General features: G+C 36.8%; 4 protein-coding genes across 4 annotated transcripts; 3 read left to right on the top strand and 1 right to left on the bottom strand.

Annotated features, from left to right (window-relative positions):
• Positions 1 to 900: 900 nt before the first annotated feature.
• LOC103994703 (nuclear cap-binding protein subunit 2) lies at positions 901 to 7,620 on the bottom strand. The gene is made up of 8 exons (XM_009415119.2): positions 7,432 to 7,620; positions 7,104 to 7,327; positions 5,404 to 5,542; positions 5,277 to 5,310; positions 2,966 to 3,070; positions 1,919 to 1,963; positions 1,303 to 1,406; positions 901 to 1,199 (listed from the first exon to the last, which is right to left on the bottom strand). Exons 1-8 carry the CDS (start codon positions 7,447 to 7,449, stop codon positions 1,125 to 1,127), a joined length of 744 nt encoding a protein of 247 aa, XP_009413394.2. The 5' UTR covers positions 7,450 to 7,620; the 3' UTR covers positions 901 to 1,124.
• A 1,554-nt stretch (positions 7,621 to 9,174) lies between these two features.
• On the top strand, positions 9,175 to 14,264 carry LOC135587825 (uncharacterized). The gene is made up of 3 exons (XM_065079622.1): positions 9,175 to 9,562; positions 9,647 to 10,107; positions 13,690 to 14,264. The coding sequence occupies exons 1-3, from the start codon at positions 9,398 to 9,400 to the stop codon at positions 14,126 to 14,128; spliced, it is 1,065 nt and encodes a 354-aa protein (XP_064935694.1). The 5' UTR covers positions 9,175 to 9,397; the 3' UTR covers positions 14,129 to 14,264.
• Positions 14,265 to 14,743: 479 nt separating this feature from the next.
• LOC135587826 (fatty-acid-binding protein 3, chloroplastic-like) lies at positions 14,744 to 18,179 on the top strand. Its single transcript, XM_065079623.1, has 5 exons — positions 14,744 to 15,168; positions 15,344 to 15,445; positions 16,655 to 16,810; positions 16,888 to 17,102; positions 17,235 to 18,179. Exons 1-5 carry the CDS (start codon positions 14,976 to 14,978, stop codon positions 17,391 to 17,393), a joined length of 825 nt encoding a protein of 274 aa, XP_064935695.1. The 5' UTR covers positions 14,744 to 14,975; the 3' UTR covers positions 17,394 to 18,179.
• A 5,378-nt stretch (positions 18,180 to 23,557) lies between these two features.
• Positions 23,558 to 24,526, top strand: LOC135680339 (uncharacterized). The gene has a single exon (XM_065194219.1). It carries the CDS (start codon positions 23,558 to 23,560, stop codon positions 24,524 to 24,526), a length of 969 nt encoding a protein of 322 aa, XP_065050291.1.
• Positions 24,527 to 26,088: the final 1,562 nt, after the last annotated feature.

The raw sequence follows: 26,088 nt of genomic DNA, 5'->3' as shown, positions 1-26,088 counted from the left end.
CTTTACCTTGCTTTTTTTTTCTACCTTTTCTTTTCCTTCATTTTTTTTCTTTTTTTTCTTTCTATATCGGCTCTTCTGGCTTTGTTTTTCTACCTTTTCTTTTCGTCCATTTGTTTTTCTACCTTTTCTTTTCTTCCTTTTTTTTTTCTTTTTATATCGGCTCATCTGACTTTTGTCTATTTCTCTCTCCGGTATGTCTCTTCTTTTTCTTTGCCTATTAATAGGGTTTTTTTTTCTCCTTCCTCTTTCTTTATCATCTTCTCCTATTATTTCTCTTCCTCCAATATTCTAATTTTTTCTCTTCCTGCTGCATTATACCTTCCTCTCTTTTCTTTCATGAACGAAACAGAGCATTCTTTTATTTTTTCTTTCTTAACCTATCTGGTATACATTTTCTATTCTTTCTTTTTCTCCTCCCTCATCTTTTATCATCTCCTTTTATTTCTCTTCCTCCATTATGCCTTTGTCTTTCTTTCATTTCATGAACGATCAATACAGACCCAAATAAATAGTCAATTAAGGACTGCTACAACAGACGTTGCTGCAAATAGTCAAGATTTTTAGTGTTGACTTTGGCTTAGGTTGTGCTGAGTAGCTGAAGTAGCACATTTTAGTTGCTAACGTCAAACTCTCAATAAAGCAAACTCCACCGAATGCACATTTTAAGAACCTCTTGAAGTGTGATGAGTGCTAACATCAACATGCATTTTAAGAACTTTTGCAAGGGTTGAGCATCCTGAGACGGCCATAATGTCTTAATGATAATAATTGAATCGTGTTACAGAATACTTTGGAAGAATTGTGGTTAGTGCTCAACACTCATCAGGAAATGGAGTATTTGCTTTACCATTTTCGAATGAACCAAAGTTTTTCAAACAGAAGAAAGAATTTGTAAATCAGTGAGATGAATTTTTTGGTTTTATAACATGGCTAACCAATCATGTTAACCAATCAAACTGAATGCCCAAAATATTAGAAATGAAACTACTACTGAGAGAACAGAGGCTTAGAGCTTTTCAGGAAGCAGACTTAACAGGAACTACTAGATTTTGAGTAAATGATTATCTTCATTACATCAATACTTCCATCAAAGATGGGAAAGGCAGTCCAAACCCCGTAAGTTGTCATCGGCGTCTTTTTCTGTCGTCTTCATCTTCATCATCAGAGTCGCCACTCTCCCTAAACCGAGGGTTCTTTTCCTGTAGAAAAATACAGACAGAAGATGTGTTACTCAAATTGCAAAGAAAAATGTTTCATTATAAATAGATAAAAGAAAAGCAATGCTTGAGTAGTAGCGAGTACCGGTCTCAAGTCATGTTCGGAGTTCCTCCTTGATTCATAACCTGATGTTCTTCTTGACATTTCAGATGCAGATTGCTCATCTTCCCGATACCGTTTTCGATAATCTGTTTAAGTTAAATGGACATCAAACATGAACTTTTATTTTTCATAAGAACAAAACATAAAATATTCCATGATTCATAGGGTACATGTTGATAAGTCCACACAACAACAACAATAAAATCGTAAATCTCAATTACATGTATCTTTTTCTGTCATTGAGATATGTAAAAGATCATTTAACTTCAGAGTACTTAAATCTTTATTTATAATTTATATTAAAAATTTCAAGTTTTCCTCAAACCTATCATCGTACCACTAACAGTAATTATTTCACCTCTTCTAATTATCGTATTTGGAGGTCTCCTAAGCACATGCTCATACCATCTTAAGTGACTTTCTCTCATCTTATATTTTATCGAAGCGATACTTAATTGTTTACGAATAAAAGTATTTTTTTTACTATCTTCGTATACCATAAAGCAAAACATAAAAAATACCAACCGTCACCTACTTACTCATGACTAAGACGTAAGGGAAAACAAATATCACAAATGATCAATCTATAAGCACGTACCTCTACCATGTCTATGTGAATCGCCATAAACTCCATGCTTACCATCTGTAAGTAAATTGTACAAGTTAGTATCGAGTTAGTATCACAGAGCAAGGTGATTGAAGCAAACATTAATTAGTCTCAGATACACAAGTACAAACCACTACTTAACATTGTAACTCATTAAACATACTGATATAGCCAGTCAAACAAAGTCATACCCTTCTTTGATCAGCAAGCAACCCTAACAAACCTGGTGGCAGTTTAATGACAATGATGGGAAATCAAAAGCACTCTACATTATTGGAGTTTTCTAACATATGTACTCATGTTCAGTTAATCCTTTGTGAACAAGGAATGCCAGAGTTGAGTTGCATTAACTGGGAACTCAGAAAATGCTAGAAAAAGCTACAAACCTAATCCTTCATGCTCAGGCTTGGTAAATGTATCATAGTAGAATCTAAGCTATTTCTTATTTCCCCATCCACCTAACTTTATGATCTCCAGATGTCAAATGGGATGGATATCATATTAATGGTAACTAGAACTCTTCCATGTCTCTTAACACCATACAGTAACTGGCCCTCTCATGTTAGCTTCAACTTGATGTTTTTTTTTTGTCTTTTATCTTCAACCAATATCAACGAATTAGTTTGTTCTTGGCTGTTACAACCCGGAATCCTGAAAATCATGAGCTTGACAATATGTGCTGATGATTAAAATGGCTGGCGAATACAGCCAAAAGAATTTTTTTTTCAAAATCTTGAACATGACAATCCTAATCTTTTAAATCTTAAAAATCCTTGTTTGAATAAATAAAGAAACCATTAGACAATTGTTTTCAACAGCATTCAAAACATGATATATTTTCTTATGAACAATAAACCACAGCTATGCATGCCAGCGACTGCAGAAAGGTGTTTGGACAAGAAAAGAATTATACAGGTATATGGCACAGGAAGAGGGCATCGGGAACAGAAAAGCGAGTCCCACACAGAAATTTTCATAATAAAATCCCACTGAAAAACACAAACAGTCAACAGTTGATACTGAACGTCCAAAACTTACATTGTGTCGGTGGTTGAAAAGCACCCAGTGCTCCTGCACCATAATCTACCAATTCTCTCTGTGCTTCCAGCTCTCTCTGGACCAGTTTTCCATAGCCACCTCGACGTAACCATTGTTAAGGACAAAAAAGTATTCATTGTAATAAAAACCACAGCTTACCTTATTCTAATGTAATAACTTAATGTTCCAGTGGCATTTCAAAAGTAATTAAAATGTGAAGCACACCATCTAGATGATAAGTTCCAAACTAGCTTACAGAAAAACAAGATCATCCAACCGTTGTCGTTGGCTATCAGATATAAAAGTTGAAATTGTGGAGTATGTCGAACAGGGAGGTCCTCAAAAACAGGGGATCAGCACCAGTGGTTTCAAAAGGCGCTCGGGCGCTCGGGTGAGGCGAGGCGAGGCGAGGCCCAAGTACCTTGCAAAAACCCCAGGTGCAATGCTTCAATGAAGCGCTACTCGGGCACTTGCCTGAGCCTAGGCACGAGGCGCCTTGGGCGAGCGCCCGAGCCAACTTTGGAACTTGGGTTCAATTGTTGGTTCGATTGGACTCATAAGTTGGTTCAATCGAACCACCTAACATAATCCAACCCCCTCCCTCGCCCGACACAGTAAAAGAAAAGAAACCCTACATCTATCGCCTTTATTCGCTCTGCCAGCCACCTTCGGCAACCTTGTCCAATCTCGTTCGCCGTTGCAACTCAGCTGCCATCGCCGTTGCTCGTCCGTCGTTGGAGATCGTCCGCCGCTATAGCTCGTCTAAACCCTAAACCTCTTCCACAGCTATAACTCTGTCTACTGCTGTAGTAGCTCTGTCCACCGCCGATGGCAACCTCTTCCATTGCCTTCGTTCGCCGCCTTCGCACACTCCGTTCAACGCTGCAGCTTCGTCCGTTGTCGTCGACAACATCGTCTGCTGCCTTCGTCCACCACTGCAGCTTCATCCGTTCATAGTTGTAGTTTCGTTTGCCGCCCTTTGCTTCCCCCGCCTTCTTGTTAATTAACTGGTTGGCTCTTGTCCAACTTTGGTTAAGAAAATCCCTAGTTAACAAAACATTCCTGGTATACATGGAACTCCCTTAGCTGGATAGCAAGCTTTTGGAGCCGTATACATGATAACTTGATGATGTCTTAGAGCAACAAAACATTCCTGGTTAACAAGATGCTTTTGGAGCCATTTAATTCTAACATAGGTCTTCATAAACATGTTTGGCATATTTTTACTTAGTTGTGTATTATTTAAATTATAATATTCGGGAGCACCTCGCTTTGATCGGGCGAGCGCCTAGCGCCTCGGGCGTTTTGGGACCTTGGCGCATTTTAAATCATTGATCAACACAACCAACTCAAACATTACCAATAAACACCTTAGTTCACATGCTGGATAGCAAGCTTAGGATCTACTATTGCAGCAAGTAACAATTTGTCTCGTGGACTTTGAGTACTTGTCATTTCTAGAAGTTACAAGGTAACTAAATTTTTTTAGCACTTTTACTCCCGGTGGTTATATTTTTGCCACAAGTTAAACCAAACCTAAATGCTCTCTGTTTTCTCAAGTCAGTTCTCATCAACAGGAAAATAAGAACTTGATTAATATTATCCATTATTGCTAGTCTTTTTACTTGCTTGCAACTTTTGATCTACCTATTAAATAACTAGTTTTTTTTTTTTGACCAATACTGATATACTACCTTTTACTTTGTCAGAAGATTCAAGTGTTGAGATGCTTCAGCAAAAGAGAGACCACTAAATGTTACATGTCAAGTATCTTTTCTCCTGCTGAAGAGTGACCTTTCTGAATTCTCTCATGATCATTGTAACCAATACTCAAAGAAAGGACCAATAGATCTAAAAACAAGTCTTGTATGCTTGCTGAATTACCTTGAGAATATTGTAGAACTTGCAGAATTACTAAAGCTTTGAGAAGGGTTAAATTGCATATTTAGATTGAATTGAAGAAAAAGGTAACATAATAATTACTTGATTATGGGAGGTCATTTGTTTGTAGCAGATTAGAATCATCCTCAAATCTATTTTCAAATTGATTCAAGAAGTGTCAAAACAGGAAATTAGGGTTATAGAGAGGATTTTCCTACTTGGAATGTGAAGGTTCAGAAGCAAATTGGCTCAGACAATTCTACAGATTAAACATAAAATAAAGACTTAGGATCTCACTATATGATTTTCACACTTGACAACATGCAATCAATGATCCAGATCCAAAACTGACTGAACAATAAGACCTTAAAAATAATTAAAAAGCATATTCTTGTCAAAGATATAACATCTAATTCTACTTCAAGGATATCAGGATCATAATCAGTGCGATATTCATCTCTCACCTATAAAAAAGAAACAAAACATTGCATTAGGTCAGTCATATTCAACTTGTAGAAGAATGAATATTTCTAAAAGGATCAGAAATAGAGAATAACTTGTCCACCACTTCGCCCACGACCCCACTGCCTGCCTTCTTCGAATCCCCAATCAAAATCTACACGTATTGGCCGGTCGTCAAGCATTGTGCCACTTATATATTTCACAGCATCCTCAGTATCCTCCCTAGAATAGTACCTAAGGAAGAACTCTTATTGTTACAGACTGTAGCTATTAGACAGAATAGAAATGTTTGTTAAATGCCATTGTGTTTCCCTAGCAAAGGAAACAAATATAAAGCATCAAAATCATAGAACTAATCATGAACAAATCAAAAAAATATCCTAATTCAAGAAGCTTATAATAAGCTTACACTTCTTTGTATTCACACATTGGCAAATAACTTCGACAATAACTGCAGAAGCCCAAGAGCAAACATGCACAATAAGGAAAAAAGAAAGCCAAGAAATTCCTGCGACAATAACAAAATGGAGCATATCTTATAGATATATCTTCTGGTAATGCTAAGATAATTTAGAAATAAAATACTTTCAGAAAGTGGTTCTTGTCATTCAGGGACCTTAACCAATGTGTTTAAGATAGAAAATGAGTGATCTTGCTTTTTCTGTGCAAAATGTTTGTAAAGCTTAAAAAAAAGAATTACATCAATTCGTTACTATAATGCATCTAATTCATATCTAACTTTGTTTTAAACATATTCAATTACAGAAAAGTAATTGTTTCATATCCATATCTAGATTCATATCTATTGATTAAAACTGGACAATAATATCATTATTTTAATATACATCTCATTTTCTTTTTTACATTAAGCACCTTATTTAACTAAGAACTGACTTTTCTCTTTCTAATATTTTCATCTGTTAGCAGATTGAACAAGCAAAAAAAAATTTAGTGGCAATTTCTACATGAACAAAGCCAATCCATCAAATAGCTTGAAGTAATTTTTATGATAGACCAATCTATGATGAACCGGTTTGACTCTTCCAACTTTACACTAATGGTATGCTGGAAATAGATAGTGTGGTTTAGACATGTCCATGGAAAACCACAGTTGCACACAATTCACCAATAAGGAGGTAATGAACCCAAATCATAGAGGCAAATGAAAAAAACAAGAAAGGGACAGAGAAACAGTAGAATATACAGTGGCTCCTGATCTGACATGGAGCTTGATGGGTCTCAATTTACAGAAAGGGAACTCATGTAGAACAACAAAGATGCTTTCAACTTAAACGCCTGTTAGCAATTGGTAGGTTCGATTTTCAAAGGGGGCCAAATAAAATTTTTCCAGAGGGGCCAAATAAAAGGAAAATTTCGGCAAAGTCACTTGAACATCCAATGGCTACTAGCCAATAACGTAAATTAAACTAGGAAGGGTTTCCAAATAGTGCAGATCCAAATATCAATAATGTGGCTGGCTATACCATGACAAATTTATCACTAATATCCATAAAGATTATGGGTTTCCATCGTCTAATCACAATGTTAGTTTTATGCCAATAGCAGTGACCTTACCATCTGGCTATTTGGTCGCCAAAATACCTGATACTAGAACATTTATCAACTCCGGTAAAAACAGGTTCAGCATTTGCGAAAACATCAAATGCTAAATTAGCGACGAAAAGTTGCCATCTCGGGAGAAAAACCTCCATGGAGCAACAACCTAGGGTCTAATCCTATGCTTAAAAGTCAATCCTTGGGACGCTTCGAACATAAATGAGAGGAAACATCTTACAAGACGAAGCAGAAACCGCAGGGGGTCTTGGTGTTCTTTTCCAGCCCCATGATAATCTTCTTGATCTCTCCCGCCCGGGTGAAGAGCTCGTACACCTGCTCCTCGGTGGTGTAGAAGGACATGTTGCCGATGTAAACCGTCCTGGAGGCCTGCAGCGCGCGCTCGTACTCCTCCTGGTTGCCCCGGAACCTCTTGTCCCTGTACACCGACAGCTTGGCTGGGTCCTGCGGACGAGCAAAATGGGGTGCCGGTCAATCAAGCAGCTCCGAATAAAAAAATAGGAAAAAGGGAGCTACACGAATCACGGCAGAACTCCAAATCCAGCGACCTTGAACAACGAGGCCATCTTCGGCCTAGGGTTACAGGAGCAACAGAACAAGATTAGGGTTCCGCCCGCAGTTGCGATCGAAGGAGAGGACAAGAGGTTACGGAGCGAGGGATGGAGTCTAGGGTTTGGTTTCAGAAAGGATCGAAGCAAAGGGGGCGATCAACTCTCCAAGTGAACGATGGCGTTTAATTGTTATTAATATATTGCACATGAAATATATACACAAAGTAAATATGGACCGATTTATTTAGGAAGAAAGGTTTCGAGACAAAAACATTACGATGAAATAAAATATTATAATCTTTTATCAGTTAAACTAACTGATATTTTTAATAATTAATTTTTATATCAAATTTAAGAATTTATACGACAACATCTCAATCTCCTCAAATACTCAAAATAAATTCACCGAATGATAAATCGACATGAATCGAATCGGTTCATCTTCTATCAAATTATATATTTTAAAAAAAATAAATAGAATGAAATATTTATATCATTTTATTTTTAACATCTGAGGTGAGTTGGACGAAATTTTATGGTTTTACATTATGAAAATAATTTTTTTTACACTCAATTACATAATCAAGATAAAATTGTCATATTAGACAATAAACCTTAATATCAATATATATATATATATATATATTAATAAAGTAACTACTCATATTATTATTTTTTTTTATAGTTACAGACAAATTAATTTGTGTTGGGGTTGGGTTTAAAGGGGAGTTGAAATTAGTGGGATTTAAATGGAAAAATTATTAATTTTAATAATGTTATTAAAGACTTGGAATATAGAGTTATTTTTTCTGCATGAACTGTAACAGTGATATAAGGTGGCTCATAAATTTGTTGAATCCAATTAATGATTTGTAAAAAAAAATTGATTATATAAAATCAATATGATTAAAAAAAATAATATTAATTAATTAATTAAAATATTTAAGTACCTTAATTAAAAGAATATCTAAGAAAAATATAGTTTTGATCAAATTTCTAATTTATTATCGACATATGATAATATAGACAAATCGAACGATACATAATTTATCATAATTAATAGTAGATCTTAATATTTTTTTAAATTATGAAATTATATTGAGAATGAGAGTGAACTTGTGATTAATAAAATAGTTGATTGTGAGGAATTCATAAGACCAAAATGAATGTCCTAAGAAAGAAGAGTGAGATCAATTTGCACAATACAACAATTCTTTTAATCATTGATAATAATTTAGAATTTTAAATTATTATCAAAATAAAAGGAAATAATGAATGATTGAAAGAATTTTTTAACTATTATTTTGAGCTTAGGAAAAATTACAAAAACTTCATATTTTTCTTTTATTAGAAATAAACTCATGTGCTTTATCAAATGATCAACGGAGGAGAAAATAATTGAATCTATCATGTGATGGTAAAAAATACAATATCATAATGTATAGGTTAAAGATAAGAACAGTTGGTGAAAGACGAAATCATAAATGGGAAGGACAACATGAACAATAGAGGAGGGCAAGTGATGGTATATAGCCTCATTGGGTGCTAACGGGTTGGATCAAGTCCTAAATATCTAGATCCAATTAGTTCGATATCCAAATCCCACTGAAGAATTTATATTTATCTGATCTAAGCGGGTCGGACAGGTTTGGATATCTGAAAAGATCCGACCCGTTGGAATCAAGCAGGTCATTTGGGCCGGGCGTAAATTGGGTACGGTGCTTCTGGAATCTTCCACAGCCTTCCGGTGCTGGATCTGTTCGCGACGCTTCGACCGGGCCACGCCATCCGTTCCCATTTCCATCAATTCCGCACACCGAGGATTGCAGCCACGAGGGAGAAGGAAGCAGCGAGGAGTGCCAAAGTGGAAGATTCAGGAGGGAGGAAGAGGAGAAGCACGCACGCTCCTCACCCCGATCATCATCAGAGCAAGAGGAGAAGGCAGGGAGGCGACGGGGAGGAGATGGGGGTGGACTACTACAGGGTCCTGGGCGTGGACAAGAGCGCCAAGGACGACGACCTCAAGAAGGCCTACCGCAAGCTCGCCATGAAATGGCACCCCGACAAGAACCCCAACAACAAGAAGGAAGCGGAGGCCAAGTTCAAGCAGATCTCCGAGGCCTATGAGGTACGATCTCCTCTACCCCCTCTGTCGATTCCATCTCTAATTCAAAGAAATAATCTTGTTGATCCGTCGATCTATTATCTGTAGGTCCTGAGCGATTCCCAGAAGCGCGTCATCTATGACCAGTACGGCGAGGAGGGGCTTAAGGGGCAGGTCCCGCCGCCGGGCGCCGGTGGATTTGGCAGCGGCGGCGACGGGCCAACGTCGTTCAGGTTCAACCCCAGGAGCGCCGATGACATATTCGCGGAGTTCTTCGGGTTCTCCAGCCCGTTCGGTGGCATGGGCGGCATGAGCGGCATGAGCGGCATGGGCGGCATGGGCACGAGGGGCGGATCGAGGTTCCCTGGCGGGATGGGCGGGATGGGCGGGATGTTCGGGGATGACATCTTCGGTTCGGCCTTTGGCGCCGGGGAGGGCGCGTCGATGAATTATCAGCAGCCTCGGAAGGCAGCACCAATTGAGAACCGGTTGCCGTGCAGCCTCGAAGACTTGTATAAAGGGACCACCAAAAAGATGAAGATTTCGAGAGAGATTGTTGATGCCAGTGGGTGAGTTTTTCCTCCTGTGTATCGAAGAAATCCTAAAGCAGTGGCCTTTTAAATGTCCGTCACGCTTTCGTGTTTGATCTATCACTACATGCTTGTTTGGAATATACCTAAGATCAAACCAGGTTAACTTAATAGCTTTTGGTCCTTCATCCCATTTCTATAGCTAGATTGCTGCAGAAGTTGATAATTGCAGCTTATGCTTACGCACTAAATTGATTTATCGGTAAAACAGTGATGAGGATGTAGTTTGTCTTGGTACAACAAATATTTGAAGAGTTACTTTTCTCCCATTCTCATGATTGAAGTTTTTTAGTGCATTCATTAGTTTTAATAACTAGGCTTATGTCTGTAATTTGGTGTCATGTTGGTGTTAATTGTTGCGGCTGTCAAATTCATTGATGAATGGAGCTTGCTACTTCTATGACTCTCTTATAGATGTGCGGTCACATGTCCTTCATCTCTTAGTGTGATTGAATTTATCTGATATTTTTTCCATTTGTGACTCCTCTTTGCTTGATGCACATTAATTCCCTCTACTCTGAAAACTTGTTGGCATGATAGAAATGAATGATGCAGTTTTGTTCATGGATCTCATGTTTGCATGTCTCTATTGTCTACAAGTAAATATCTTTATTGCTATCCATGGTTCTTTTAAATCATCAGTTTTGGTTGATTACAGTGAACTTGTAGGATAAGTAACAAGCGACATCTTACTCGGTGATACCTTGTGTTAGATATCAGTCATTGTTATATACATTTGTTAATTCCAATATTTATCCTTCATGTTTCATTATATCGGAAAAGTTTGATAGTCTTATTTTTCTGGAGAGGAAAAAAAGAATTCACAATTGAAGCAAATTTGTGTGGCCGAGGAGGTCGGGATTGAACATGGACACATGTCCAAGTGTCCGATTGAGTGAGGGTAGAACTGTAGTACAGTTTACAACATTAATCAATATTCAATATTCAGATATTAGAAAAAAGGAGTTATTTCTTGACCACCATGTTCAAAATGGTTGTGTTCTAACTTTTAAGACGTGTGACTATTTATCTAAAGAATCATGTTAAAGTAGTATGGCAAAGTTGATAACACATTATGCCTTAGGATGGAAGACAAGGTAGTCCACTGTATATCTATTTTCCGAAGGGAACTGCAAAGCATGAATTAGATTGTCTATTATAAGTTTTATTCTTTGTGTTCTATCTTTTATGGCTGCCATTTAAGAACTCCAGTTAGATGATTATTATAGTGTTTTCCCTAATGTGCCTCTTATGTTGACTTTCTGATGCAATAGACTACATTTTTCCATTAAATTTTTGGTATTTGCATTTACAAATATTCTACACATTACTTTACTTTATATGATGAGTAGTGACAGTTGGGTTGACTCTCTTTTCTTTGAAGAAGGCCTGTATCTGTTTAGGTAGGCCTTATTTCTTTAAGTGTAGCTGGTTGCTTCTACTTGTATTTTCAAATAGAATGAAATAGTGTGGTTTATTTAAATGAGATGAATCCGTGTTAGCTCAGACCAGTGAAGTGGTTTTGTTGTAGCTCTCTATCTTTCTCTTGACCCCACTTCCCTTCCCTTTATGCTGAAGAACTGCATAGTTGCTGCCTGCTCTTTCAAGTTGTACTTGGGAAGTTTTGAACATTAGAGGTGTGGACTGTCTTCCATTTGTAATTTTGCATTGTTGACATCTGTATGATGCTCTTATGGGGCTTCCCATGTCATGGTTCACCTTTTTGTCTTCCATATCATTTGTACTGTTAAGATTCAGATCCTTTGTGGTTCTCCCTATTATTTATCTTTTAAACAAATAATTACCATTCCTAATAGTTTGTTCTGGATATAAAATTTTCTATCTGCTCGCAATATTCTATCTTCTCTCTTGTAGTGACACAAGTTTGTAGCAGCTACCCTCTGTACTAACAACATGAATTTAAGACATCTAATTGTGATTTTTTTATCACATCAATCATCACTTGGCATAATTTTAATATAATGGAAACAAGTTAACATTAACACTGATACATGGTGAAGGTACCTGGATGTAGAAGATTGGCAATAATTTTAAATTTCATTAAAAAATTAAAGAAAAAAAGCAAAAATAATGATCGAGATGCTGTATTCATACTGAGTGTAGTGTCCAATCTTCTCTTTGATTGTTAACATGGGATTTGAGGCACGCTAAAGTACTGACTGTGGATATCTGGGAAGATATGTCTTACTGTTTTATTGTATAATTTGAGGCTTGGGTGACTGGTTTGAGTTCCAGTTGCATGATCCGTTGGAGACGAAGTTGTTCTTGGGGAATGATCTAGCAGGAATTGGATTAGCATGTAGATAGAGAGTTTTACATAGAAGTGTTCTTTCTACATATTCTTTATGTTCTTTGATATTACTTGGTGCAAGATACTTTTGTAGTTTAGGCTGCAGTATGATAAAACTGCAAATAAACAACATTTTGTCAGGAATTTCTCACATGTGTTTGCTGTTGATCTCTTTCAGATGGTGCCTTATACATCTTTATCATATGATTAAGATTTCATGTTTGATTTGAAGTTGCTCTTGGGGAATGATCTAGCAGGAATTGGATTAGCAAGTAGATAGAGAGTTTTTCATAGAAGTGTTCTTTCTACATATTCTTTATGTTCTTTGATATTACTTGGTGCAAGATACTTTTGTAGTTTAGGCTGCGGTATGATAAAACTGCAAATAAACAACATTTTGTGCAGAATTTATCGCATGTGTTTGCTGTTCATCTCTTTCAGATGGTGCCTTGTACATCTTTACCACATGATTAAGATTTCATGTTTGTTTTGAACTTGATCTTTAATTATAAAGTTTATACAATACAAGAATGATAGATGCAAGTCATTAGGAGGAAAAGAGGTTTCTGGTTATATTTGACATGAGGCACTAGTATGTAAGAACTAATGCACTAAAACTTGAACTGCTCGTGTAAGATATAGAGCTGTAACTGCACTGCTTTATCTAGTCTTGGGATCTCATATGAGGCTTTAGTTTGTTTTTAAATGTAAATAAGTGTGTAAAATTAGAGACTAGCAAATGCATTTTGAGTTGGTCTTAGGAGCAGAAAAGGTTTCTGGTTATACTACGCACAAGGTTCTCACATGCAAGAATTGTAATTAATGTCCAAGTATTTGAATTACACCGCGATCTACATGAAATGTAGAGCTGTTGCTGCAATGCTTATCCTAAACTTATTTTTCAGTTGGGAGTATTTGCTTCTCTTATCAATTACATTTGCATCTCTTGTTGCCTTTTCTAATGTGCTGAATCTACTATTTGACAGAAAATTGATGCTTTGACTTATCATTAACTACTACAGTTGCCACTACTGAAGGCACATGTTCTGTAGGCAGAGTTTATTTTAGATTATTACTTGGTGTAACACTAAACCTACTCAGCCTATGTTCCTTCATTAGGCAACCTAGATCAACATTCCAGTGATTCTACTGGTACAGAGTTTGATGTTAAAGTGTTAAATATGTTTAATCTCATGGGATCCTTTTGTTAATTGTTTTTGTTGCTGTCTTACTTTACTGATGTGTCCCAGGAAAATAATGACAGTGGAAGAAATTCTGACAATCGATATAAAGCCAGGTTGGAAGAAGGGAACCAAAATCACTTTCCCAGAAAAAGGAAATGAATCTCCCAATGTTATTCCTGCAGACATTGTCTTCATTATTGATGAGAAGCCGCATGATGTTTTCACAAGGGAAGGAAATGATCTGATCGTGACACAGAAGATCTCTTTGGTTGAGGCCCTGACTGGTTATACTGTTCACTTGACTACGCTCGACGGTCGCAGCCTCACTATACCCATAAACTCCGTTATTCATCCTGGCTACGAGGAGGTGGTCTCTCGAGAGGGAATGCCGATACCAAAAGATCCCTCTAGGAAGGGAAATCTTCGTATCAAGTTCGACATAAGGTTTCCGTCGAGGTTGACATCCGAGCAGAAGGTTGGGATCAAACGACTCTTGGCTCCATGACACACGAGATGCAGGGTTGTTGCTTGAAGTCTAGTGCTGTGTCCGTCTTTCTAGGGTGAGCTTAAATGCATGATATGCTTTGGCACGATCTGTTTGTAACTTTAGTCAAAAGTTTTCAATAAGCTTCTTTTCAATATGTTTCGAGAATTTAGCTGCTATATCTTCTCTCAATTACTGTTTAAGAGTGAACTTCACCATAATTTGTGCTTCTTTGTCAGCATTTTTCACCAAACAATGTGTGCCAGCAGTGAGAATTGACGGTGTTTGATTTATATATTAGATCATTAATGAAACAGGGAGAACATTTCAGATTCTTGAAATGTACTCTCGGATGTGTAATGTCTTTAATAGTTTATACGTCGTTCAAGAAAATTGAGTTAGCTAAAACATGAGCAGATATTTTATTTGATCAGTGATTGTACATCATGATGTGCTCTTGTCATATCGGTTTGATTCAAATATTTTGTATTGTTCATCAACTATGATCGATGCCCGAATCAAAAAGGCTGAATTTAGTGTACCAAGATCACACGATATCTTATGCATGGGATTGCTCATCGAGACAGAACCAAACCTGACCCACCTGTGTTCGAGCAGCCACCGGCGAGATCGTGCCTTTCGTCGCTGCTAAGGTCTTGTGGCTGCAAGGCATGCCACGTAGAAGGGAAAGGTCCGGTGTCGTCCGCTCGCGACTGAAACGGCTCCTCGGGATCATCTCCAAGTCGTACCCGACAGCCGGGCCGCGAGACGGTTCGGCACAGGAACCGTACGAATTGGAGCGGATCCGAATCCAGTCGCTTCTCTTCGGCGATAAGAAGGAAGAAAGAAGTTTGAAATCCGTCGTCAAATGGCTGGCGTCATCGCTTTCTCTGCCCGTCCTCCGTCGTGCACTTCCCACTGCCGACCGAAGCTTCACTCCGTCCTCCAATGGCGCGGGTTGCACTGTGGCTCATCCAAATTCCCATCGACCGCTCCGGCGCCGCTCCTCCTCACTCACCCCCTTGGGAGAACCCGCCCCGATTCCACTCCCAGAGCCTCAGGTCTTCCCCAGCTGCATTCTGTTGTATCATCTGCATTCATGCTTCAAGATACTTGAAATCTGTTGTACGAATGTAAGGATTAGGAAGAATGCGATACCTGATACCGTCCTGAGTAAAGATTTTTGGGCAACGAAGTCGAATCGTGAATCTGTGTTACATTTGTCCCTTGTTGCAGTCGGGAGCGCCGATTATGTCGTGGAACCCGGGACGAGTGTTAAGTTCCCCAAGGAGTTGCAGGTTCCAGGCTGCTCCAGCTCTTTGGTTCTACTTGGCACAGGTGATCTGCTGTTGAACTATCTATCACTTGTTTGATAGCTTTATCGTATTGCTTTTGTTTCGATTTTGTCTTTCAATTGCGGGCGAGTTGGTGCTTTCCGACTTTGTTCTATTTAGCTTTTTGATGCATACTTCTCTTGCAAGCAAATCCTCAAACAGAGGAAACACAAGCTTTTATTACAACAATGTCGGGCAGAAATAGTTTGTAAGATATGCGACAAGCCATAACGATCACATGATCCATGGTATGATTAAAGAGATATTACAACAAACATGAAATGTTCTTCAGTATCTTTCTCAAAAATGTGAAAGATTTCTTCTTCTTTTTAGTCCATAGGCATTGGATCTGAAAACTAGAACGTCGAGGATATAGTTAGCTAGCATGGGCTGAAGGTACAAGAATATGAACATTTCCAAGACTTAAATGCAGTTCATGAGTGGGTTTTAGTTAAAGCATCACCATGTCCATATAGACTTTCACAGAAAGTCATAAATACCTGTTGCGTGATATTGATTCTTCTGCAGTTCTGCATCTCCTGAAAAGGAATAGGGACTGGTGATTGATAGGTTAAATATGATGAATTTGATCAATATCTATACCAAACAACATCTTGCCATCTACTGAACCTTGACCTTTTTAACAACTCCCAACAAAAGAGGAGGGCCTGCAAGAAAGATAATGGAAATAAAGTTAGAGAGAACTTGTTAAGTGTAAGGACTGCTCAGCATTCAATGGAAACCAATTATTACAAGCTACTGTTCACTAATGAATTTGGTGAAACAGTACCATAGTTTGATATGACCCAATTGCTCTTCTTCTTGGTTAAGTTTATAGCTACCTTCTGATTACTTTTGCTGTTCATGATTTTGTTTTATTTTCATCGTCGTCTCTGTGTAAGGATAAGGTAGTCTAAAATCCCTCTACTAATTCATTTAATTTTCAGTTAGGATTTCTTATTTTGTATGATATTGGTATTTGGATTTTCTTGGTAGCCTAAAAATAGATCTGTAAAAAGATCTATGTACATACAAGCACTCTTTTATTTTGTGTAAATGTCACATGTTGTTCTTTTCTACATTCTAGCTCCTTGCTATAATTCATTTGTCCATATTCAAACAAATGGTTGATGTTTTTTGGTATAAAATCCATTTGTGGTTGGCTTAGCGGCTACTTCAGTGAACTATTTGTAAATTCAACTTGTAAGTGCAGGCTATAGGGAGAAGGTCTTTGCCATTATTGGTGTCAAGGTCTATTCTGCTGGTTTCTATGCCGATTTGTCTATCAGGAATACATTTGACAGCTGGAAAGGGAAATCATCGACTGAACTTTTAGAGGATTCCTCATTGTTCAGTTCCATCTTCCATGGTATTGCCTACTGGAAACCTAATTTCTGAAGAATATAACATAACAAATAACTAGCATTCTGATATGACTATATGCAGCACCTTTGGAGAAATCACTAAATATTATGCTAGTTAGAGACGTTGATGGTAAAACTTTTTGGACTGCCTTGGATGATGTTATTTCTCCGAGAATCAAGAAGCCAACGGCCGATGACGAATCCACACTATCAACTTTCCGAAACACCTTTCAAGGGCGTGATCTTAAAAGAGGGACTATGATATTTTTGACCTGGGTGGAGCCATCAAAAATGCTGGTATGAAAGCTTTTAGGTTGATTGGGTCTTTACTGTATCATCCTGGAGTGGCGCGCTTTATTCAAATTAATACTATGATCTTCTCTTTTTCTGTTTGAACTTTGAAATTTATGAGGTTTCTGATTCATGTAGATTTCCATCTCGTCTAGTGGGTTTCCTTCAAATGTTGATGCTGAAATCAAGTCCATGAATGTCAACTTGGCACTTTATGATGGGTTCTTCGGAGATAATCCTGTTTCCCCTACTTTAAAGGCCTCGGTTGCTGATGGGTTGAGAATGTTGCATGGTTAGCTCCAAATTCAGGTACGTGTGTGTGTTCTCAATCAAAGTGATTCTTATTTTATTTTGCAGAACTACAAAAGCAAAAAAAAAAGAGGAAATTAACAGGCATTTTCAATCACTCAAACAAATGTTTGTTTGTTAATTTTATTCTCTGTTGTGGCTTCACGATTCTATTTACCGCTTAAAAGCTATTTCAATAATTGCTTATCAACTGCATATGTTATCAATTATATGTAGTTGGGACTTTACGGTTTGTTGTTATTGTTGTTATGTGTGACTACATATGTATGTCGTCAGTTATTCCTCATACATGTGGATTTTTGTATTAATTATATGATTTCTACTTAATAAAGAAAGAATATGTAACACCAATGGAACACCGTTATGTAGGCATTTTGGCCCATCATTATAAAAGCCAAGAAAGGATGGGAAGATAATAAGCCTTCTCAGTTTATATGACAATTTTAGTCTCTGCTGTACCTGCATGAATTTATTTGCTGTATTTTTTGTAATTTTTTTTCTTAAAATGTTTGTTAATCGCCAATTTTTTGCTCATACATGTCTGTAACTACGCATGCTATCGATTATTCTTAATAGATGTGCATTTTGATTTTACTGACTTCTGAAGCAGTAATTTTTGTATTAATCGTATGATTTCACTTGATGATGTAGAAGGAGTCAGCACCAATTGAATGCTGACACGTTGCAACTATGTTGATACCTTCATGGATTTATTTAGTGTTTTGTTCTGTAATAAAAAACAAGAAAACTATATTAATAAGTGCTTGTTGACTACATTACATATATCGTCAGCTTATTCATCATACATGTAAATGCTTGATCAAAAAGATTTAACCGAAAAAGCTGAGACTTTTTTTTTTCAAATAAAATATAAATTATGAACTCTTCTAGCATAATTAGTTAGTTAGTCAATTTGCATCAAATGGAATAAATACATCATGTACAAGATTAAATATTTATGTAGGATCAATCCCCCTTTTAAGAAGACGATCAGTCACCCTCGCACCAATCTCACAATATGTAACCTCTATACCCCCTTTCTATTCGACGTGAAATAATTGGCCATTTTTTATAATAGTTAATTTGATATAAAAATTTTCTTTTCAGCCATCCAAGTTCAAATGGCATTTGCTCTATTTAACCATTAGATGGTTAATGGTATTATTGTTCCTCATGGATATCTGCACTTGAGTCGAAAAGAAAGTAAGCAATCTAAGAAATATTCAACTGGGGTAATTTTAGAACATCGAATGTAACTTTATTACCAGCTTTCCATACTAATCAAAAGGTGTACATAATTAAGGTTGTGAGATGTAGTACCCGAATCTCACATATATTAAATTATAATTAACATATCCTATATATTATCTTTACTCAGTAGTAAAGATTTATGATTATTATGTTTTATAAATATGACGAATGATATACTTATTTTTTTTTTTTAATTAAAGTACATATTTTTTAAAAGTATTATTTTAAGTATTTTATGAAATATTAGTTAAGCATGTATAATAGTCAATATTTATTTTAAGCATATTTTACAATGAAAAAGGAATATTCCATCAATGCAACAAGTTTAATTATATTAGGGGATATGATTATGAGGTTAAGTTATGGTAATAAACATGCATATTGTGATTAGAAGTGACAATTAAATTTTAATTGATATTAAGTGAATATCAAGATTTGAATAAGTTTGACTATGAATAAAGTATGAAAGTTTAAGTTTTAAACCTTGTGTATTCGGAGGATAATAAACTATTTAAACATGAATAGAGTAATAAAAAATTAAATAAAAATATAAATCAAAGAGAAGTATTATACTAAAAATATTAAGATACATAAATGAGATTGAATGATAAGCTTATACAAAAACTATTATATTTGTTAAACTAAATTAGACTTAATTGAAGTTATTGTAATCTTATAATTGTACTAGAAAAAGTTGAAAAAAATTAAAATAAGATCCAACGAGATTGAACCCTATACCTCAATATAATCTCACATCATCCTTATCTTATTTTGGTTTCATCCTTTTTACCAATATGATAATCTATGACTCTTTCTCTTGTTTGTTAGTCATTATCTTAGTTTTTCCAAAGAATTTGAAATAAAAAAACTCAATTATTCACTTGCTCTATTTAGGATTTCGATTTTATAAATTATAGACTAAAATTTTAGTAATTTTTTAGGTACCTAAACTTTGAATTAATATTTACTTTTTGGATATATTTTATGTGAATCTCTTATGGTTGTAAAGCCTTTAGTATGATCTTAATATGAGATTAGTGCATATAGTTATGAGTATTTCAATCTAAGGCACTCAAAATCTCTTATTTTCTAAGAAGAGATTTTATTCTAACAGAATTGACTTACTTAGGTATATGATTAGGCTTTGCCCCTTTAATATATTTTAAAAGGATCCTTTAAGATTCGATGAAATTTGAAACTGTGTAAATGCTACCTCTATGTATCGAGATATGAGGTTTATAAATTCAGATAGTCCCTTAGACCGATTATAATCTATTTTATTAGAGATTTTATCTTTTTTTAATGAATTATTATTATAAGATATTATAAATCAATAATTCAAGAGGTAGGGATTTTAATTATGATATTTCATGATCTTATACTCCTAATTTGATAGGTATATCACTCTTTAGTACACTCGATCATTAAAGAGCATGATTTTTTACTATCAACTTTATTTTTGAGTTAAATCAAGTAAATATAAATTTAATTCACTATAAAATAGTGATCATATAAATTATTATATTCGTAATATACTTTATAAAATATGTTTGGAATGATATAATTGTTATTAGCTAGACATAAGTTAAATGTAAATGTATATATTTTGTAAGCACACGCGCGCACACATACACACATATATATATATATATATATATATATAATGACGTGTAGTGTAAGAGTGCATGTGTTTTCTATGACGTGCAGTGTGGGAGTGTACATATATGTTATAATGTGTAATGCACATATATAATATGACTTGCATTGTAAGAATACACATATATATTACGACAAATGATATGAGAGTACATATATATATATATTATGACGTATGATTTTGGGGGTACACATATATATTACGATGATGTGTAATATATAAGTGCATGTATATGCTATGATATAGGGTGTAGAAGTTCATGAATTTGCTACGTTTCTTATATGTGCATATAAGCATTTTGAATTATTTTGATATAAAATTTTATCTCTTTATTTTTTTTCATATGCTATGTTATAGGGTTATGCTTACTAAAGAAGTCGTAGGATGAGAAGTTTTCCCTTAAATGTCTTCGGTTAATAATTTTAAAATATTATAGTATGATATGATATATGCTCACATAAATAAAACTATAATGGCTTACATTTAATGATTATTCACTAAAGACCCTATTTTATAAATAAAGATACTAATATCCTACTCAAGTGATTGGGTCAAAAAGTAAGCAAGTGCTAGCCCATACTATATGAACAATAACGTATGAGCATTTATATGTATATAACTTTTAGACATATTGTATGGGTGTGTTTTTTTTTTTATTAGAAATTATAATTATGTATATGTGTGAAAATATTATATATAAAGAGAACTCTATTATTTTGTTTAATAAATTAACATATTTTACTTTTAAGATTATTTACTCTTCTGTTATACTCCTATTAATAGTAGTAAAAGAATTGAAAAGTAACATACATTTTAGTCATGCATGTAGGATATGTGTAAGACTAAGAGTAAAGTATCATGAGTCTTGTAAACTATATATATTTACAAAAGCATAGAACACACTACTCAATTATTTTATGTTTTAATAATTAAATTATATTTATTTTTTACTAATATATGATGCTCTGAACAATTTGAAATTAATTAGAAAGATATCACGAGAACTAGAAGATAAGCTAGTAGCTTTAAAAAGTAGAAGCATCTACACAAAAAGATCAAAAAAATATGATAATTAATAGGTTAACAAAATTGGTGGAGAGAATCTAGAAAATTGGAGCATTTATTAGCCCAAGGATAGGAGATGGTGCTAATAGCAACTTGAGAACATGATGATTTAGATTCAACCAATGAGAGGTTTAGAAAGAATGATCTACCGATCCTTAAAGGTGATACAAATTCACTAATGACCAAGGAGTGGATAAGAAATATTGAAATAAATTTTTAGTATACAAGAATTCTAAATAAAGATAAAATTATTTGTACAACTTATATGTTGTGAAAATATGTCCGTCACTAGTGGGTTGCAAGAAGGAGGATCGTAGAAACTGAACAAATGACTTGAGAAAGATTCAAGAACTTTTACTAAAAATATTTCATTACAACTCACTAATCCACCAAAATGGTAGAATTTGTTAACCTTGAACAAGAAGCCAATCGATGATGGATTACATAAAAAATTTTAAGGAGTTATTCTAATTTGCACCCCATATGATTAGCACTAATATCTTAAGGGTAGATTAATTTCTAAAAGGACTTAGAGTAGAAATTTATTGGTATATAAAGATGACAATGACTATCGTAAACATTCCTTATTCCTTAGTAGCAGAAAAGGCATCGGAAGCAGAGGAGGGCGAGCAAAGAATTTTTTAAGTCCAACAGATGCATTGCAACCATGAAACCAAGGAAGGGTATTATTTTTTATAATAGGTTCCCATAATAAATTATGGGTTGTAAAAAAAAATGACACCTGGAACAAGGACAAGGCAACATAAACACCCTACATAAGAAAGAGTGAGTAAGATATTTGATTCCTAGATCTTGTTCAATTCAAATTATAGATAAAGTTTTAGTTGTTGATCTAATAGTGTTGAACATATAAGATTATAATATTATATTGGATATGAACTGTTTGTCTAAACATCATATTTTCATTAATTGAAATAAGAAGAGGATAGTCTTTTAACCTTTGGGGTTAGCAAAGCTTATATTTGCTATATCTAAAGGAAAGACATCAATCCTTTTTATTTCGATAATGAAAGTATAGAGACTCTTAAAAGGTAAATGCATAGAATATCTAATAAATATGATTAATATTATAATGGAACCAAAGATCAAACAAGAGAATATATTAAATATAAGTAAATTGTTTCAAGTGTTCCTAGAGGATCTCCAGAGTGTCACAAATAGAGAAATTGAATTTATTTCGAAAGTAACTTATGGAATGACTCTAGTAGAACTGAAAAAGTTAAAAGATGCTATTGAAAGAGCTCCTTGATAAAGAGTTTATTCATCTTAGCTTAAAAGTATTAAATCTATTTATAAAGAAAAAAAGGGACAGAACAAATACTAAAAAATAAATACTTACTTCCCAATATAGTAGTTAAAGAATTAAAAAATAATATTATATCTTAATTAGCCATGCGGGTATTACATGAAAATACCATAATTTTTATTCAGCCATCCCCCATAAAAATTTTATCTTAATTTTTAATTTAATCTCAAAAGTCTCAAAATATCTCGTACAAAAAGATATTAAAAAAATAGATATTTAATAGAATTAGTACCATGCTCACATAAACGACATATATATATATATATATATATATATATATATATATATATATATATATACTAAAACCAATGTTAAAAAAAATTGGAAGCCTATAATGTAAAAATATCCAACCAAAGCAGAGCACCCGAGGAATAATCAAAATATTTCAAAACTGTTTTCAATTCATAGATAAAATAGTTTCTATGACATTCTAAGAGATTAAAAAAAGTATATATATATATATATATATATATATATATATATCTATTTGGTAATCGATTGCTGTTTTAGATCATATTTTCATATCCATTTATCCTCACATGAAAGAGTCAATTAAATTCGTATAAGAATTCTGGTAAACACAGAATCATCGAAAAGGTTATAAAACCGATCACAAAACCCAATGTCCATTTTCCAAAAATCGATTAACGGACATCTTCCTTTCATAAGCACAAGTCCGACAAGGAGATCGGAGCTCCGCTCCCCCTTATATTACTGTTATGTCCGTAACAAACCGGTGCACCGGGCCGACTCCACCCCACTTTTATCTCAGCGTTCGAGTCAATTCCCACCTGACCAAAACCAGAGCGTTTGAATCCGCACGTTAGGGTTTTGGGGAGGAGGAGATCAAGAATGCCATCACAGCAGCGGCCCACCCCGGCTTCCAGGGTGGGGCGGGACGCCGTCGCCCGCGCGGTGGACGCCCTTCTCAAGTGGCTCCTCCGCTCCTCCAACACGAAGCGCCGCCTCCACGACGAAGCCGACGACGACTTCGTTTACCTGGTCCTCACGCTCAAGAAGATCCCCCACCGCGGTCGCCCCTTCGCCTTCCGCGCCCCCCTCCCCCGCTCCCCCCACTCCTCCGCCTGCCTCCTCGTCGACGACCGCCCCAAGTCCGCCCTCTTCCCCGCCGCTGCCCGCGCCCAAGTCTGCGATCTCGCACTCCCCGTTTCCAACGTTCTGGGCCTCTCCGAGCTCCGCTCCCTCTGCCGCTCCCCCGAGGCTCGCCGCTCCCTCGCGGGCTCCCACGACCTCTTCCTCGCCGACAGCCGCCTCGCCCCCCTCTTCCCTTCCCTCCTCGGTAACCTCTTCTTCAGCAAGAAGAAGAAGAAGAGCAAAAACAAGACCCCCGTGCCGCTCGACCTCGCCCTCCGCTCGTGGCCGGAGGAGCTCCGGCGGGTATGCGGGTCGACGCTGTTCCATCTGGGGCCGGGCACTTGTAGCCTGGTCAAGGTGGGTCGGGCTTCCCTGGGGAGGGATGAGGTCATCGACAACGTGTTGGCCGCCATCAAGGGCGTCGTCGGGCACGTGCCGAATAAGTGGAAGAACGTGAAGTGCCTTCATCTGAAAGCGACCGAGTCGTTGGCATTGCCCCTCTACCGGGCGACGCAGTTCGGTATCAGAACTGAGGGTTCCGACGATGAGGAGGAGGAGGAGGAAGAACGAGGTGCCGAAGATGAGCACGAACAAGATGAGGGTGCGCTCGATGTCATCGGCGATGAGCAAAACAGGATGAAGAGGACCAAGAACAAATCAGAGAAGACGAAGACCAACGATGCGACGGCGATCAAGAGAAGGAAGGTTAAACATGGCACCGAGTGATCGAATTGATTGACAGACTTGGAGTTCAAGTGAATTCAACATATGATCATCAGAGTTTGTACTGATCCAGGTTGGTTGTTCTTGTCAATCCCTGCTCTTTCTTTCCATTGTGATCATTTCACTGCTCAGTTTGGCTTGCATGTGCGAGTAGAGTAATCTTGCCTTCTTCTCTTCATGAGAGAGTCTTACAGCTAGTTTAGAATCTTGTGAAATGCAAGTTCCTAACGAGCTACATTTATTTTGGTTGTTCACTTCAACATCATCTTTCTGGTTCGATATGAATGAATTATAAGTGATTTGCAAGTTAATGTAAGCAGAAGAACATTATAATCCCGTTCAATAGTTTAAGTCAGATTTTGGTTGTATGACATGTGGGTTCGAAGTTAATCGAGGTTCATTTTTCGACATTTTGGACCAATTTTAGAAATAATTACGCGATAGAGTTTACTATTTAGAATCTCCTTTGACTGTTGACAGTCCTTTACTATTCATAATATCTTAAAATATTAATAAAAATATTTTATTATTCATAATCTCTCTTATTTTGATTTTACCTTTTTTTTTTTTCATATCTCTGCAATCGATGCCTGTGGTCATTGTTGATACTCCTCAGTGCTCTCTGTTGTCGCTTGTTGCTCCTCAACCTACCTCTCTCTTGTCGATCCATGTCCCTTTCTCTCTCCTCGATCAGTCTATGCTCATCGACCCCCATATATATTATCCTTCAAGACGAGTTCCTTTAGGAAGAGGAAGAGGGTGAAAGGAGAAGAGAAAGAGGAGAAGGAAGTTGTAAGTTGAGATCGTAAATTGTAAAGATGAGGTTGTAAATTGATGAGGGTAATAAATGGTGACAAGACCCGGGCAGACGTCAGCTGTCCCAGACGACGCCTCACACCTCAATCGACCCGGCGGAACCTGGTCAAACAAACCAGAACGCAGATCGAGGCCCATTAACGATCTGCTCAGACTCGGTCCTTCACGCCACGCCAGCGTCAGTGTCAGACGCTACCTGCTCCCTGCAAGCAGGCACATCAGACACGGTAAATCACCCTATAAAAACCCTGCTCCTGAGAGGGGCAAGGGGGAAGAAAAAAACACGCGCAAACAGATCACTTCACATCACTAACTTGATCGTCGGAGGGGTCGGGCCGAGCTTTCGACCCGACCTGTGTGCAGGTGAGAAGATGAGGTTAGCGCCCCCGGGACACAGAGTAGAGGAGGCCTGCTCTATGGAACGCCCCAACGAACCCCGACGCGATCTGATCCCCGCGGCTGGCCACTTCAGCAACAACGAGATCCCCCGTCATTCGGACTCGACACAAGCCGCGTCGGCCCCGAGGCCACGACATAAGGTTGTTCACACCGACAGATTGGCGCTAGAAGGAGGGCTGAATGTTGAGGGATCCTCTAACCGACCTCGACGAAGCCCCAGCTGAGGGATTCGTTTTTAACAGGGGTACCGGTCGAGCGCCCCTCGCGCAACGAGCCACGGGCTGACGATCCCACCACGACCTCAGAACACTACTGGCGTCTGTTCAACGACCCGGGCCTGCTTCCTCCCG

The sequence above is a fragment of the Musa acuminata genome, chromosome BXJ1-8 (genome assembly GCF_036884655.1).
Source record: "Musa acuminata AAA Group cultivar baxijiao chromosome BXJ1-8, Cavendish_Baxijiao_AAA, whole genome shotgun sequence".
Lineage (NCBI taxonomy): Eukaryota > Viridiplantae > Streptophyta > Magnoliopsida > Zingiberales > Musaceae > Musa > Musa acuminata.
This window is presented reverse-complemented; position numbering and strand designations above follow the sequence as displayed.